Here is a 16,037-nt window from a genome sequence, read left to right on the forward strand (position 1 = left end):
CAGCTGAAAACTAAAACCAAGAAAACCTTTGTTTTTCTAAAACCAGAACAATGATGCAAAATAATTCTTTGATCTATTATCTATTTGAAAGTACTAAGCTAAATGCAGACAGTAATTGCTGACAAGTCCCAGTAGTAAACAAACCAGTTTCACATTTTACATATTATCAAGAGGCTACAGAATTAATGGTTACAGCCAAAGAAATGTTGACACAGTTGCAGTTTGAGCCTTAACATGCTGATCATGTTAAAATGGTGCACAAGAAATATTTTTCCACTTTGTAAAAAGCCAGACTGTTTACATGCGTAAGTGGCTAGAGACTTTGCTGTCTGTGTGTGGTCTTAACATTTCAGTATCATAACCATGAATATAAAGAGAAGCAGCATGAAATAACCTATTATAGTTACAATGAATGCCAGACTGCCAATATTAGAAGTGTTGAGATTAAAGTGTCTCAAAATGAGCGTTAAAACATACACATATCCACATGTTTACCCCCCCTTTAAAAAAAATATTAAATTTAAACAAAGGTTTTTCAAAAGTAAACAGAATACTTATATATCACAAAAGGAAGCTAATTTTTCTTCCCTTTACATTGTTTAGAAAGGGAAAGAATCGTGGAAAAGAAATCAGGAAATTAAAAATAACAAATACAGTCATTAAAAAACAACACATTCTGAAACTATGGTAACTTTGCTTGTATCCTCTTACCATATAGGATATATTTTTTCATTACAGGTTTAAATATTATATCACAGCTACATTACAAGAAAGTCTTAAGTATCTAATTTGCTGTTGCCTTACTTGGAAACCACTAAAAAGTCTTCTGCAACAACTGGTATTTTTATTATTATTATTATTCTCTTTAAATAAAACAGAGATTTTCTGCTCTCAGTTTACTAAGGAGAGCACTGTGAGTCCATCCGGGTATAGAAGATGCAAGCTATGTGCAACACATAGGGACCAACTAGTAGGTTTACCAGTCATACACTTATATAAACATTTAAAAAATGGCATAGGTCACGTGTATGAAACTGTCCCATCTTCCAATCCTAAATGTTGCAATGAAGCATAAGATACCTACAATTTTGAAAAGCAGGTACACAACATGAATAATACATTTTCTTCAATCATTCAATACAGGGATTATCAATAGTTTCCACACTAGTTGAAGTTTTCTCCTGCCACGATCAACAATAAAAAGCAGAGATCATAATCTTTCCAGCATGTATTTATGAACCCCACTGAACAGCTGAAATTTCTAAAAACTCATTGGAGAAAAAACATAAAAAAGACAGAGTGAACATACAAGATTGCATCAAGAATGTGGGTATAAAAAGGTTAAAAGGATAAGTAACCAGAAACCTGTTTCAATCTGCCTTTATTTTTATTAAATGTTCATTTGTGTATATAGAAAAGTAAAGAGGGAAGGAAAATTTGTCTATTAAGGTTTCCATTTGTTTATACCCCACTGATATTTTTAATGTGTACTAAAAAAAGATATTTTCTTCAAAATAGTTTATTCTCTAAAATTATTGGGTTAAAAATTGATGAGAAAAAAATCATAAATTTAAAAATTGGACACTCATGTCTCAATGAGGTTGTGCTTGTGCTCCGGAAGCATTTATGAAACATCTTACCCTAGGACTTTAACAGCATGGCTCCTAAATGCGAGAAATTAAGTTAGCAGGAAAAAAAAAAAACAAAAAAAAAACAAAAAACAACAAACCAAATAAATAAATAAAAAACCACCACACCTACGAAGACTAATTCACTCGGCAAGGAGCGAATGATCCTTGAAAGGGTTCTTTCCGAGGTGCCCGAAGGAGGCCTCCCCTCCCCAGGTGCCCTCTTCCCAGCCTCTGCCGCGGTGCCTCCGCCCGCCCGGGCCCGCCGCAGGCGCTGTCCGCGGCCGCGTGGTGCTGAAGCGCTGCGCCCCGGCGGCGGCTGCTCGCCTGCCTCTGGACCCCGTCGCTGCATGGCCCCGGCTTGCCATGGGTGTTTTCTTCCCGCCGGCAATGAGGCATCAAAAGCCTGCAAATTTTCTCTCCCGTTTCATCGCGCTGTTACCCGTCGTTATTTGAATACAGAAGTATTTCTTACACACTCAGAATGACCAAAGTAAAGAGGGAAAAAATAAAAAATAAAGCAATGCCTTAAAGGCACTGGAAAAGCATGAATGAAAACAGTTTACACACTTTTTCCCTCACTATAAACTTTATCTTGCATCAAAGAAGGAATGCAAGAACTGTATCTCACCATGACTGGGCTCTTTAACAATTCCATGAGCTAAATAAAGCTTTATGATACTCATTTCTTCATCATGGAATAACTTGTAAACATTCAGCTTCTGCTCTAGTCCAGAAACATTAATGGATTGGCTCAAGACAGCTGCAAGCAACAAAGACAGACCTAACTGGGAATTTATTCTGTATAAAATCAGACTGCAGATGCTTCCTGTGGAAATCACAGAGGGAAACTCCAGCATACCCAAGTACTCCGTGACAGATTCTCTTTCCATTTAGCTAGCAGCATAACTGTCACAATCCCATTACTTGTTTATATGCAATCTGTTCCTTTTAATACTAATGATACCTTATTGCATTTTCATGCTTATAACCTGCAGATTATCTACAATTCAAGAAGTTAAACATACCCCCTGATCTTCAAAAACAGCTAAACAAGTGAAAGCTTATCTCAAAGTTGCTCTCCCCACTAGGTACTGACCTTCTGCATGCTGTTCCACAGTCCTGACCCTTTTCATTTTACTTTCTAGCAGAACCAGGGGAAGACTTAAAATAGTCTCTCTACAGCAATGTTGCAAACATGAAAGTAAAACCACAGCAGATCTTCACTGCTGAGAATGATCTCTCAGAAAAGAATTTTCAGAGGGTCTCTTCACATCATGGAAAAAAAGTCCTCATCTCAAGTAAATGGGAGACTTCATTGTACAGTCCACAATGGAATTGCCATAAAACAAATAATCCCAACAAAAAACAGGGAAAACAAACTTGCTGTTTTTCACCACATTAGTAAGATAATGAAGAGCATTATGTTTAAATGACACTACATTTTAAACAAAACTGGCCTAATATCTGAGCACCCTAGAATAGTGTTGGAATCTAAAGAAAAATTAAGTATTTCAAAAATAAAGTACCTGTATGACAACAGTCAGCAGCAGTAAAGATTTTGATTTGGGCATTGCTATAAAATTGATGTTCATACAGCTTACCCCCTTACATAGCATTACATTGCCAATTCTAAAACTATCTTTAGCATTGATTTCAAAACACTAGTATCTACATAGCAGAAGACTGGTGTGAAGGGACAGACAGTTCTTACAGAGAAGACTAAGAAGGAGGACAAAAGTTTAAACTATCCCAGGAGCCTCTATACTGTCTGAGCAGTAGGCACAACTCTTTACTACTGTTCAGGCACAGTTCCAGGAAGCTCCATACAACAGAGCCCACAGCTAGTGATGATGCTGAAGTTCTCAGTTTCTCAGCTCTTAATAATAAAAAGCTGAAGTTCATGTTGCAATTTTATATGTTGTCTCTCCTTGCACAGTAAAACCAACAGAATACAGCCCCAATCCATCCCATCAGCAAACTGTCTGAATCCATATTCTCAACTGAGAAAGTTTTCTGCAGTTTTGTAGTTGAGACTTATCCCTAGCTACAAATGGAGACACGATTTTCTGTTGCTATGACAACCTGACGAATACATAGACTTACAATGCTATTTGGGTATAGCCAAAGTGTCTCTGTTGTTATGTTCTAGACTCCTTCCATATGTACCTCATTTACAGTATCACAGCTCCAAAACAAGATCTATTGCCTGAGGAAATTTAGTGACAAGGGAAACAAAGGAAAACATTTGGGGGTGGGGGGTGGTTTCCAACCTATTGCCAAATGATACACTCTTGTGAGCTGCCTCCACCACAATTGTTACTTCTTTTTCTTTTAGAAATTTTATTTATCCAAATACTTAAAACCCACACACATTATTCCAATGTGAAGATAATATATTTACAGTAATGCATCAACCTTCCCAGTTCATTCTGTTTTGTCCTGGCCTGAAAATGGTCAGGACACCCAATCTGAAAGTCAAACTTCACAAATGCCTTACTGCCTTCCTGAGCTTCCTAACAATGCCCACAGTCCAAGAGCTTGCCAGCATATAGTCCAGCTGCTAAGCCACAAAACCATTTTGGAGACTAGCCCAAAAACAAATTTTGTGTTTTTTTTTTTTTTTTTTTTTTTTAAATGATAACTGTCAAATTATAATTTTCATTTAATATCCAAAACAACTTGGATAAACTTGTAACAGCTAGACCTGGGCTCAGCGCAAACTGTGCTAAATAAGGCAGAACCAGACTACCAGAACTACTTAATTCCTGCTAACGTTCAAAAGCTTTTGGAGTAAAAGAAAAATTGAACTTTACATTAGCAACAGTCCATTAGAGAAAAACTCCTTCTCATCCTCAGTACTACCATCTCTCTGGATATCTATTAATGTATTTATTGATTATAAGTATTAAGAAATATTTTAACCACCAATCACAGCTGTTGAGTCTATTTCATATTACAGTACAATTGCTACTAGACACTTACTGGAGGCAAGAGCTTTTTAATTGTGGGCTTCATATTCAACTTTAGACTTACCAGACTTACTCCTACCATCTAAATTGTTTGTAAAATCTGAGATACAAATTGCAACTACATGACAATTTAATACCCAGCAAAGTAAGAGCCAAAGACTTATGGCCAGTACTGAATCTCTTTATAAGCTTCCTTTCCATTACTGGAGATTACCATATTATTGCAAGGCAATGCACTGTGGTAGTGCTACTTATATTACTCACCTTCTTATTTTATTTCTACTATAGGAATGTAAAAATAAAGAAGGGAAAGTTATACACTGCATGACCCTACTAACTGTCAAATCCTCAGATCTTGGCATTGAACAGAACATCCTTAATGGCCCAAGACTTAGCCCTTTCCCAACTCTTTAGTTCAGCAAATATTTTATGTTCAGAGCTATATGCTTCTATCAATCTTAATCTGTATGATACAAAGCAGGATAAACCACAATCACGTATATTTGGTTAATTATGAGTGCTATTAAATCACTGGTATATTCAATGAACAAAGATGATTCTCTGAGTTTAAACTAGGAGAATATTGGCTTGAACTTGAAAGGTGGGATTTAACTGCATCTTATATAAACTATTGTTTCATCAGCTGAGTGATGTCAGATATGCCAGACACCTCACTACTTCCTGGAAACTAAGCAGGGCCTTCCAAAGAGGACCTTGCACTTGGGTTTGAGTTTAGCTTAGTTTTGTTACTGCACAGGTTTTCAGAGCAAAGTGATGATAGAGTTCTGAACACACTTCCACAGACACCCTCAAACTCCTGTCAGAGGCAACATTAAAATGCCAAGAAAATGTTCTGTGGTCACATCAAAATGTTCTGTCTGTTTCTCGTGTGGAAATCAGTGATATTATGTCAATCTTCCCCTCCTCTGATCTCTTCCTCACTCCCCCTCATACTAACAACTACCTATACTTCAAAGAATATTTGATACAGCATTTGAACAGTGATTCCCCACTTGAATGCTCTTTCAGACATACATGGCAAGTTACATAGTAAAAGGAAAAAAAATCTAGGTAAAAGCTGAAGGTTGTAGACTCAGGATTTCAAGCAAGAGGATCTGTCTGTAAAAAGTACAGATAGCTGAAATAGCAGAGGCCTCAAAGAAAGATGAGGCAAAGACAAGAAAGTACAAAACAAGACAGACAGCACTTGGCCTTAAGGTTTCATAAAAGGACCATACTTCCCTAGCAAAGTGTACACAGCAACAGGAAAAGATGATCTTAAAGCACTCAAGTCACTGCAGTTAAGTTTTTGGTTTCAAATTATCTGCACGTGATCTGAACTACAAACTGTTCTCTTCCCACTTCCGCAAGGGAAAATTTCTCAACTACAGACACTTTCGTAGTAAGCAGAGTTTGTGTTCACGGAGGCCCTGTTAAAAATATTGTGTTCTAGGAAGCGAGGAAACAAAACAGATTAGTTTGATATGCAAAGGTACAGCAGACGGAGTAAGCTTCCAAAAGCTACCTTCATTAAACATTTATTTCCATGACTAAATGCACCTATACAGCTACTGGGATTTTTATTTATTATATGAAGGCATTTATTCTCTCTTGATTTGCCCAAGTAAAATCACACAAATGCAAAAGTTGACAGATTCTATCCTATTAAAAAAAACCTAGGGATAAAAATATACAAGGGCTCTAATACAGACAAACTGCAGAACTTCTGCAGTAAGAGTTCTTGTCTGTTGATTAAGATACCACTTCACACCATATTATACAGTTTTTCAAATGCATTTCTGTCATTATTTTTAACTGTCATTATTAAATCTGCAAATGTTTGCTCTTCATTACCATTTTATCTGTGGTAATAAAAATGGAGAAGAGAGTTTTCAGGGACTAAAAAGAAAAAGCCATGATTGTCCCCTATGTGACTTCTTAACAGCATTTGTACGACTGATATTACAACATATTAGAAAGTTATATTGTTTCTAGTATTTTCCTTAATATCTGAACTGAATATTCAGTTCTGATCTGATAATTATTTTCAAATTAGATGGGTACCAGATTTTAGCACCAAACAGATAGATCATGTCCACCACCTAAGTTTGAAATGAGACAACAGAAGAAAAAAAAAAAGAACAGAAATGGAGATGTAACTACAATACCATAGGATCCTACATGTCAACTTTTAAATCATGAATTTTACTTAGTATCTGTTTAAAAACAAACATTTTTGTATTGGTCCCATACACAAACTGACCATTATCCATTTTAGCACAAGTTTTAATCACATAAATTTGAAATCACTTGATACTTTTATTTCCTTAAGTATGGTAGCTCATAGCACTTAAAAATAAAAATGTTTCCAGTCAAAAGAAGAAAACTAGTTTAAGATAAAAGTCACTAGTGGAACTCCTGATCATTTACAAATGAATTAGCCATGCCATGCTACCCCACATTCAATTACTTGTCGAGCACTATTAAATTCCAGCAATTAAGTCTTACCTTTGTCTACTTTGTAACAGAATCATAAACTTTCATTTCATGTTTTTCACTTTTTTTTTTTTTGCTTTATCTTTTCACAATGCTTGAGTAATCACAAACTGTCAAAACAGTTTGTTAGGTTGGCTTTTTACTCTTTTCCTAATGAAAATAATACTGATTTAGATTTTATTTTGTCTGTTTCACTATTTTTCCAGCCTACTTCTTTTGACATCAACATTACAGACAAACAGACTGAGCTTAAAAAAAGATGGATAAATTAAAGTGAAGATTGTTGATAAGTTAAAGTAGTTATGTCCTTAGTTAAGATACAGTGTGCTGCCAGTATACTCCTAAAGGCTCTGATCTAAAGCCCACAGACTTTGAGGCTTGGGTCAGATCCACCATAATACGAACTTAATTTAGCAGTGGTAAATGAAATCTAAGACGTATAATTTGATTAGAAAACACTCCAAGTAACGCTGCTGATAATGTTGGTGATTTCTTCACAGCTCATACGGATTTTAGTTCCTTAAATTGTTTAAAAAAAATGTCTGGAATTTATAGTTTTTGCCAACCACATTGTCACAGCTTAAATGAGCAGCTGTCAACTGTTAGAAAATAACCGCATCATCATCCCTTTTAGAAGAACTAGTGTGGGAAGTGAAACACTTACATGGGATCTAAAGTTTCTGGAGTCATGGTAATGAATCTGTTTTCATCAGGTGACCGTGAGTCATCATTTTATCAGCAGTTTAAAGGGTTTTCACAATAGTCAAGCATCGTCAGTGCTCATGCTTAGCAATGACTGCAGCAGAATACTGAAATAGGGTGCCACATCCTGTGGTACCATTATTTAAGGAAAAGTTTGGCTACTGAGTCAAGAAAAATACTGCAAAGTCATAGTTCAATGGTAACTATTGCAGTATATAAAATGTTCAGAAACTAAGCTTTTAGCTGGGAATTGAAACCAAGCAATAATTTTGCTTTTAAAAATAAGTTCCATTTAAGGAAGTACTGAACTACATGGATGAAACATAAGGAAATAATTCAAATGTGTTGTCAGCCTCTCTTCTTCATTTTATTTCATAGTCCAGTCAGAACACTCAAAACCCAAATACCCACATAACATCCACACATCAGAATCTATTGACATTACCCAGGAGGGAGGCCATGTGAAACCATGCAGAATCTTTCAATTTCAATTTTATGATTCTAACACCAACAGCAAAAACCGCATCACTACAATCAAACTGTTTGGACATGACATTACTCACTACTGCATAAAGGTATTGTGTGAAACAGAGATCCCCTTACCTTCCAGTCTAACCCCATCTGAACTCACTGGAAGAAACTGAAGAATTTCACCTGCAACACAAGCAGAAGCCTATCCCAGGACATAAAGACAATCACCAGCCCCATGCAGTAACTCCTGCTAAGTCCTGAAGTTTTGCTGGACTGAGAGACATTAAGTTTGGTTCTAAGTTCCCCATTCCTTCTTCCTTCATTGCTGGACTAAGGGGTCATGCTGGCAGTACCACCAAGCAGACAAGCAGAACAGTAGAAGTGAAAAATATGTTGGTGGTGGTCAGAAATAAGGCCAATTGGGTCAGAAATAAGTCAACTGTCATGGAGATAACATCTTCAAATTTACTATGCCTAAAAGAAAGAAAAAAAAAATCAGATCACCTGGTATGATGTATGTTTAGAATGATACATCACAGTAGCATAGCATTCACAATTAGCCAAATTCTCAATTTCTGGCACAACTAGTACTTTTATACTAATCAGATTAATTTATTTCCAAAGCCAAAAGAGTAATAGAAGCTGAACCATCCTTTTACTCCTCATTCAAAATGATCCCTGTGAAAGCAGTGTTTCCCCTACTGATGTTTATTCCTCTGGCTTCCCATTCCTTTTCCTTTCTGCTAACACTTCAATGTCTCAGTTCTCCGTCCGCTCATCACTTCCTTAAGCTTGAAAATTAATCCTCCGAGGTCAGTCAGGAAACTTCCATTGACTCCAGGAGGCTTAGAATTAGAACATGCATTCAATTTTCCTCCCCCTTCTACCTCCCAACTTTCTCTTTTCTTTCTTCTGGAACTTATTTACTCATCACCGTGGTCATTCCATATCTAGTCCCATAAAACTGGGACTGAAATGCACAGTAAGAAAGAAAACAAAATAGATGTTTCTCCATCCTCTATTGTTGCTTAATAATTCCCAATTTAATTCGCATTTACCCACAGGTTCCTTAGTATCTTCTTTAAGACAAGTGTCATATTTTATGCATGCATGTAGAAATTAACACAAACATCACAGAAGTATACTTAATTCCACCTACTTGTATTTATAATTGTTCTAAGCAATATCACTTTAGGAGAACTACATTCCTAGAAAACCACCACTAAATGGTTAACTTAGCTATTCCTGAAATTGTAAAGATCCATAAAGGAAGCATAAGAACGCACAATACACATCAAATGCAAAATTCAACAACGTTTAATCAGTTGTGAGGCCTCTGCTACCATACTTCTAAGATTCAAAATACTTTTGCAAATTCTGTTTATTCTTAGAAAATTGAATCTTAGCATATTTTTACTAAAACGTTTGCAAGTATTCCAACTACAACAATTTCACACACGTTTCTAAGCTTTGCAACATGGAAAAGGACAGAGATACCGCATGTGTTACTTATTTCAACTGAGTGCTCTCGAAAAAGCACAACTTGAACTAGAAAACATTGTTACACTTTTCAAAACTATTTATGTAAAAAAATCCCTAGTACCAGTCTAGTAACTTTGAACAGTCACAACAGATGAAAAAAGTATTTAAACACAAGCAGTATTCTTGATTCTTATTCTCCACTCAAAAGCACTGCTTTCATGTATCTATGAACTTAATATAGCAGTAAAACACTTTTACTATTCTCCATTATTCATTAGAGGGAAACAGACTATAGAATTAGAGAATTAGATAAAAAAAATCTGTTTCCCCCCCCCCCCCCCCCCCCCAATAATTTTCAAGAGGAAGCAAATATGCCCCTCCTTCTCACAGGGGGCATTTTTAACTTACAGATATTTGATTTGATCAATATTTACAGAAATATCAATCAGCTAATTCACTGGACACACTACACAGAAATATGAGCCTTATTCTGCTTGACCACTTCAATGTCATCTAAGAATCAGAATGAAAGGCATACGTGATACAGAAATCTTTGTCAACACACCGTCATTGTATAATATTTCAGCTGGTAGCAAGAAAATTAAAGCACACTGGAAAGAGCAGAGATACAGTAAGAAGCTTTAGCATTAGACATCTATTAACAGATGCATGGAAAAAACAAAAAATGAAGTCATAATGGCCCCTCTGAATTAAATAATTCATTTTCTTATTCCAGACCAAACAAAACAGTACCATGAGCAGTTCTGTGCTAAAGACCCTAAAAACAGAATGTATCTTTCCATTTCTCTTTGCCTACCCCTTACAGCCTACAATCAACATAATTTGTACGCACACTTTCTTTCATGGGGCACTTTAAGATATTCCACAGACAAATGTTATGATGTGTTTTCTTATAAAGCAACATAGAAATGATTTCATTATATTATGGATAATTAAGTAACAGATACATAAAGAAGCAAAACAAAGGGGAAGATTGACTACATTCCAGTCATGCTTTTATTTTCCTATCCAGTCCCATTCGATACCTCTAGCTTTACTCTCAAGAAAGAAAGAAAAATGCTTGCTGCTTCAAAGGAGCTCACAATACAAAGAAAAAAAAAATATTTAAGTAGGAAGGACCAAGTGGGGTTTCATATACACTCCCAGCATACAATAATTTCAACTGATAACAAGGAACACTACGGAAAAATCAATTGCAGAATGTGCTGGATGACCAGAGGGAACACAAACTATAATTATATTAAATCTAAGATATATGCTAGCAAAGGCCTGCAACTCTGAGATAGAACAGAGGCTCTTAACTTCTGAAAGTAGGAAATGCCAAAGTAAAATAAGCTTCCTTTTGCATTGAGCTATTGAAGTGTAGTAACAACTTGAAAAGTCTTCAGTGTTTGGCAAATGAACAAACTGCAGAAAACAGTAAATGAAATTTTTCTATTACAGCTATAAAATTTTCTGTATTTAGATTTGCAGTTTCACATGGATAAACTCAATTTACATAATTTCAGAAGAGTAATTCTTTCTAGTTTGTCCAAAGTTTTAAACAAGGCCCTAGTGATATTATTTTTCAAGTCTGTATAGAGTTCATGATTTTGCTTTAAGCCTCACCAATTAAAGTTAAGATTTATTTCTCAGAACAGCAGTAAAATACTTTAGCAACATAAAAAGCTTAATTTAATTCATATGTCTGATTTTACATATTTAGGAGTATTTTACCATATAGTGCTTTATGAAGTATCAATATTACTTAAAATTGAAAATGGCTGATGAAATTAACCTGTATAAAATATTATCTATTGCACATCACAGCACTATGGCATCCAGCCATTTGGCAAGAAAAGAATGTGTGTTTAGGACTGTTTTTGTATTAAGGTTTAAAGCAATTTTACAGCATCAATTATTTTATTCCATTCGCTTTTAATTGCCCATAAAAGCAGGCTTAGGAACACCTTTCAAAAATAAGCCAAACCCTCCCTCTACTGGAAACATCTGACCATTACACTGGAGGTACTGAGATCCTGATTTAACTTGTACTTTAAGAAGCAAAGCCATTAAAAACATGACAGGTGTTTTCCTCCTAAATTATGTTCGAGTTAGCCAAGACTCAAAAGACAAATAAGCTGCACATTTCAGTCTCTTACCAAAAAGATTAATGTACGGATACTTATAAAACGTAAAAATCTAAAATAGAGAACAGAGAAGACACGGCATACATGAAACAGACTTTCAGATTCCATAAAATATCCCCATCGATTTCAAACACCAGGAACCTAAAAATAAAAACATAACTATGTTCCATACTCTCCCTGTGGAGAGGAGTGGTAACATGTTCTGCCCTTCATTGGAAGTGTCTTCTGCACAGGGACCTTTTTTGAAAAAATAAAATCATGTGAAAATTGGGTTATCTTTAAAAATGGATTTATTCTTTTAAAAAGGATATATTGTACAACCAATGAATATAAAAAAGCAAAAATTCACACACAAGATCCCTGGTCTAAAATACAATGATATGCATCTCTCTGCCCAAAATGAATTCCCATTAGCTTTTTACATATTTGCCTTGAATAAAATGTATCAAATATGCAATGTAAAGTCAATATGAGTTAATTTTCAACATTCTGTGCATGCAAAAATTAATCTTCATTTCTTAAAGGTTAGTGGGAAGAAAATTAAGTTGTATCTCAAAAGCTGTACCTATCATATTGCTTACCTACAAATTCAAGCTCAATGTGAAATGAATCCATCTGCTCAGGTGGTGATATTAAAGTACTTAGTGATTACCAGGGTACATACTGAGTAACACTGAAGTGCCTATGCTGAATCAGCAAACTGTAATAACGCAGGTCAGCAACCAATCATCTTAGGCCTTTTTATCTAGCAAAGATACTTCAACTCATACCACTTGCATTACTATTAATGATATCAAGAGATAGCAGCTGAGAAAAACAATAGCTTTACCCCCAGCTCCTTTTGTTCTCCTGTCAATACACCAGCAGCATATGAAGTCAGCATATCAAATAAAATGAGCTCAAAATCAAAGATACTCCTCCTAACTCCTACCCTAATTGAGAAGTACTGAACAGTATGTCAATAAAGGAGAACACGGAAAAAAAAAAAGACATGATAATATCAATTTAAGGTTTACAAACACATTAAAACATTAAAAAGATTTAAGTAAGTGTCCCACTAAATAAGGTAACTTCTCCACAGAAAAGAACAGACTGTACTCCATAGCAAATATATATATATAATTTTAAAATTTGTCTGCTTGTTACCCACAAAAAAAAAAAAAAAAAAAAAAAAGATTCAACAGCTTCCACAGCCAGATCAGCCAGGAAGATATTTGTAGCTGTAATCCAAAAAAAAAAAAAAAAAGTCTCTTCTGTTAAGAAAACTGCTCTAACCATTCAGAAATGCACTACCCCAGATGTACATGTGCAAACAGAAGTAAGAAAGATGGTCCAAAAGAGAAGGCTTCACAATTTTTACTAAGCAATTAGTTTAGCTATTAATAAACTGATACAGTTATAGCACTTTGTAATTCTTTTAGCATAGTTATTACAGAATGTTTTGAGAAGCGTCATACTTCAGATGTATAACTAAATTTGATTGTTTGCAAATAAAACCATAACAGCATTTTGCCAGATATAAAATAACTAATCCCTGAGAATGGAAAGAGAGGCAAGAAAAGATGAAAACGAAGAGTCAAATGTGATAAAAAACGTTTAAGAAAAATACAGCCCTTAAACCACGAATTCCTAGATTATCTGGGAATTATACAAATAATATTGCAAGCCTACAGTACAAGAAGAATCAATGCTAAATTTTAAGTCTGGTAGCAAATACTGTTTTATCAAGAATTCACGCAGTTTCCAGCTACACAACTAATCACTTTTAGTTACATGACTCTAATATTCAGCTGACCTCAGACGCACTGTGCCAGCAATCCAAGAAATTTGCTTCCAAAGGTAGAAACATTGATACAAAATATGCTACCACGACCATAGGCCTGAAGGATGCACCTCTTCATCATCAGCTTTTTAAAACACCATACAAACATTCTAAGCAGTATCACGAAGTATCTTTTCCTTTTCTTGTTAAGTGAAAGCTATAACATCCCACTTACCTTAATGACAAATTTGTTGGATGCCATGACTGTTATGACTGTTCAATGTAAACTGGTCCTATAAAAATAACAATTAAAAATGATCAGCACTAGGAAAAACTCATATCTCTATACCAGAAAAGAGAGGATATTATTCAACAGGGAATGTTTTTAAATCTATTACTCTTTTTCCCCATTATTGCTGCTCTTCGTACTATATTCTCTGCTTTAAGAAACCCAAGGAAAACTCTTCTTTACAGGAGAATTACTTCACTGCTTGTCTCAGTTTCTTTAAAGAACTTTATTACCATTTGGACACTAAGCAACAAACACCTGAAATACAAAATTAGAACTATTTTTCAGACCAGTACCAAGGTAGAGACAAAATGACGTTAATTATCCTAAACAACCTTTCAGACAGCAGCATAGTAAACTCGGAATGTTCCTTTACTACTGTCTCAACCGCTGGCCCCCTGGTCTAACTTCTCTTCCAGAAAAATACCTTCACATAAAATCCATTTGCATAGCTCAAAGAAATAATAAGAGAGAGAAGAAACACACACACACAGTTGAAAAAAAGGACTTGTTTTCAAGGGGGAAAAATAGCAAATCCAAAACCTTAATACATGAAATAATACCAGCACTTGTCAGAGTCTAAGTGAAGTTCATCCCCTCCTATCTTGTGGATACTCCACTCCAGTGTAGCTAGGGAGCCCATGACAGGCTGCATACGCCAATGCTCCTATAGGAATAACATCTCTCTCAAGAGCACGACGACATATTATATTTAACAGGAGTTCAGCAAGGCCAAACTGCAGAAAGCAAATTTCAGAATTGAGACACCTATTTGCTGTGTAAAGTTCTGGTACTCAGGGGTTTCCGAGTTTAAACCAGTGGAAGAACAGAGCACACTTTTATTTTATTTTGTTTGTTTGTTTGGGGTTTTGTTTTTGGATTAAAGAAGTTATGGCTTGTGGTTTACTATGCATGTTTGTACATTCATTTAAAATTTTAAACTTTTCATTACATGCATAAAGCAATGCGACCTGAGCATTATTCTGGCTGCACAAATGTAAAGTGAATTTCAGGCATCCTCTTGCTTATCCCAAACAGGATTTTTTGAAAGTATCTGCACAGATCTTGACCCTGACTAGGGCCATTGCAAATAACTTAGGAAGTGTTAATTCATGTTGGAAGTTAAACCCACTATCCTCCCTTGGGTACAAAAGGAAAGCTCTAGTTAATCACTAAGACTTTTTTTTTCCTTAGAAGAACACTGTAACTCACTCAAATGACTACAGCCTTCAAGCAGACTTGCAAGTCACAGCTCTTGTCACCTGTCAAATTCATTTCATTTTTTTAACTGCCTTTTTCCTACCTGACAACATTACGGTCACTACACTGAAAATACTGGAGAAGTTCACCACTCCCACATAAACGGGAGCTAAACATTCACTTGTCAGAAGGCAGCAAATTATGTGAAATCGGTGAAAGCCTTTCCAGCTAGCCCCACAATGCTGGAATTCAGAACAGACATGGGATAAGCCCAATGGTACCAAATTAATAGCTACAAACACCAGAGAATAAAAAATTAAGATATATTCTTTTTCACGTAGGATAGGACCAAAGGTATCAGACAAGAGAGAGATGGGGATTGGACAGAAAACCAAGTGAACGAGAGTATATCTGTATTGGAGGAAAATAAGAACCAGTAAGACAGCTCAAGCTTCAAAATCAAGAAAAAAAAAAAAGCAAGTGTCTGTATCTGGCACCTGCAATAAACAAACTGCAACAGAAATTACACTGAGAACAGAGCTGACTTTTACATTCTAAAGTTTCCTAAAGGAGTAGTCTCTTAACATGCTAGAGGAATCTGATCTTTTTTTAAGAGATAGTACAGAAAAAGAGCAAGAATGCATGAATATGTACCCACTTCCCACTGTCTAGTTCCAGTTACTGTAAAACATTGCGACAGAGCTGTCAAAACTTCAGGACACAAGTCAGGTTGGTGATATCTTTCTCTGTCAGGCACTACACTTACATATTTAAAAATGCAGACACTATCCTTATTTAGCTTTAAAAAAGGCAAAACAATATAAAGACCAACTTAAGAACAACATAGCATAGCACAGATAATTTTGATCTTAAGATCCAACCACA

General features: G+C 35.5%; 1 protein-coding gene across 17 annotated transcripts in view; it reads right to left on the reverse strand.

Annotated features, from left to right (window-relative positions):
- The window catches only part of SLX4IP (SLX4 interacting protein), a 77,376-nt gene that overhangs the window by 57,490 nt on the left and 3,849 nt on the right, over positions 1-16,037 (reverse strand). For 6 of the 17 annotated variants that reach the window (XM_072035295.1, XM_027453370.3, XM_027453377.3 and 3 more), the window contains one exon: positions 13,899-13,956. The exons of 7 other annotated variants lie outside the window; for them this stretch is intronic. Coding sequence is in view for 6 of the 10 variants with exons in the window: in XM_027453377.3 (XP_027309178.1) it covers positions 13,899-13,925 (27 nt within the window). In the remaining 4 variants the exon portion in view is untranslated. Of the gene's footprint in view, positions 1-8,401; positions 8,744-12,482; positions 12,600-13,898; positions 13,957-16,037 lie in introns of those variants that run through there. 4 more of the 17 variants (XM_027453371.3, XM_027453369.3, XM_027453368.3 and 1 more) reach the window with 2 other exon arrangements.

Source organism: Anas platyrhynchos, chromosome 3 (genome assembly GCF_047663525.1).
Source record: "Anas platyrhynchos isolate ZD024472 breed Pekin duck chromosome 3, IASCAAS_PekinDuck_T2T, whole genome shotgun sequence".
In the NCBI taxonomy this organism is placed as follows: domain Eukaryota; kingdom Metazoa; phylum Chordata; class Aves; order Anseriformes; family Anatidae; genus Anas; species Anas platyrhynchos.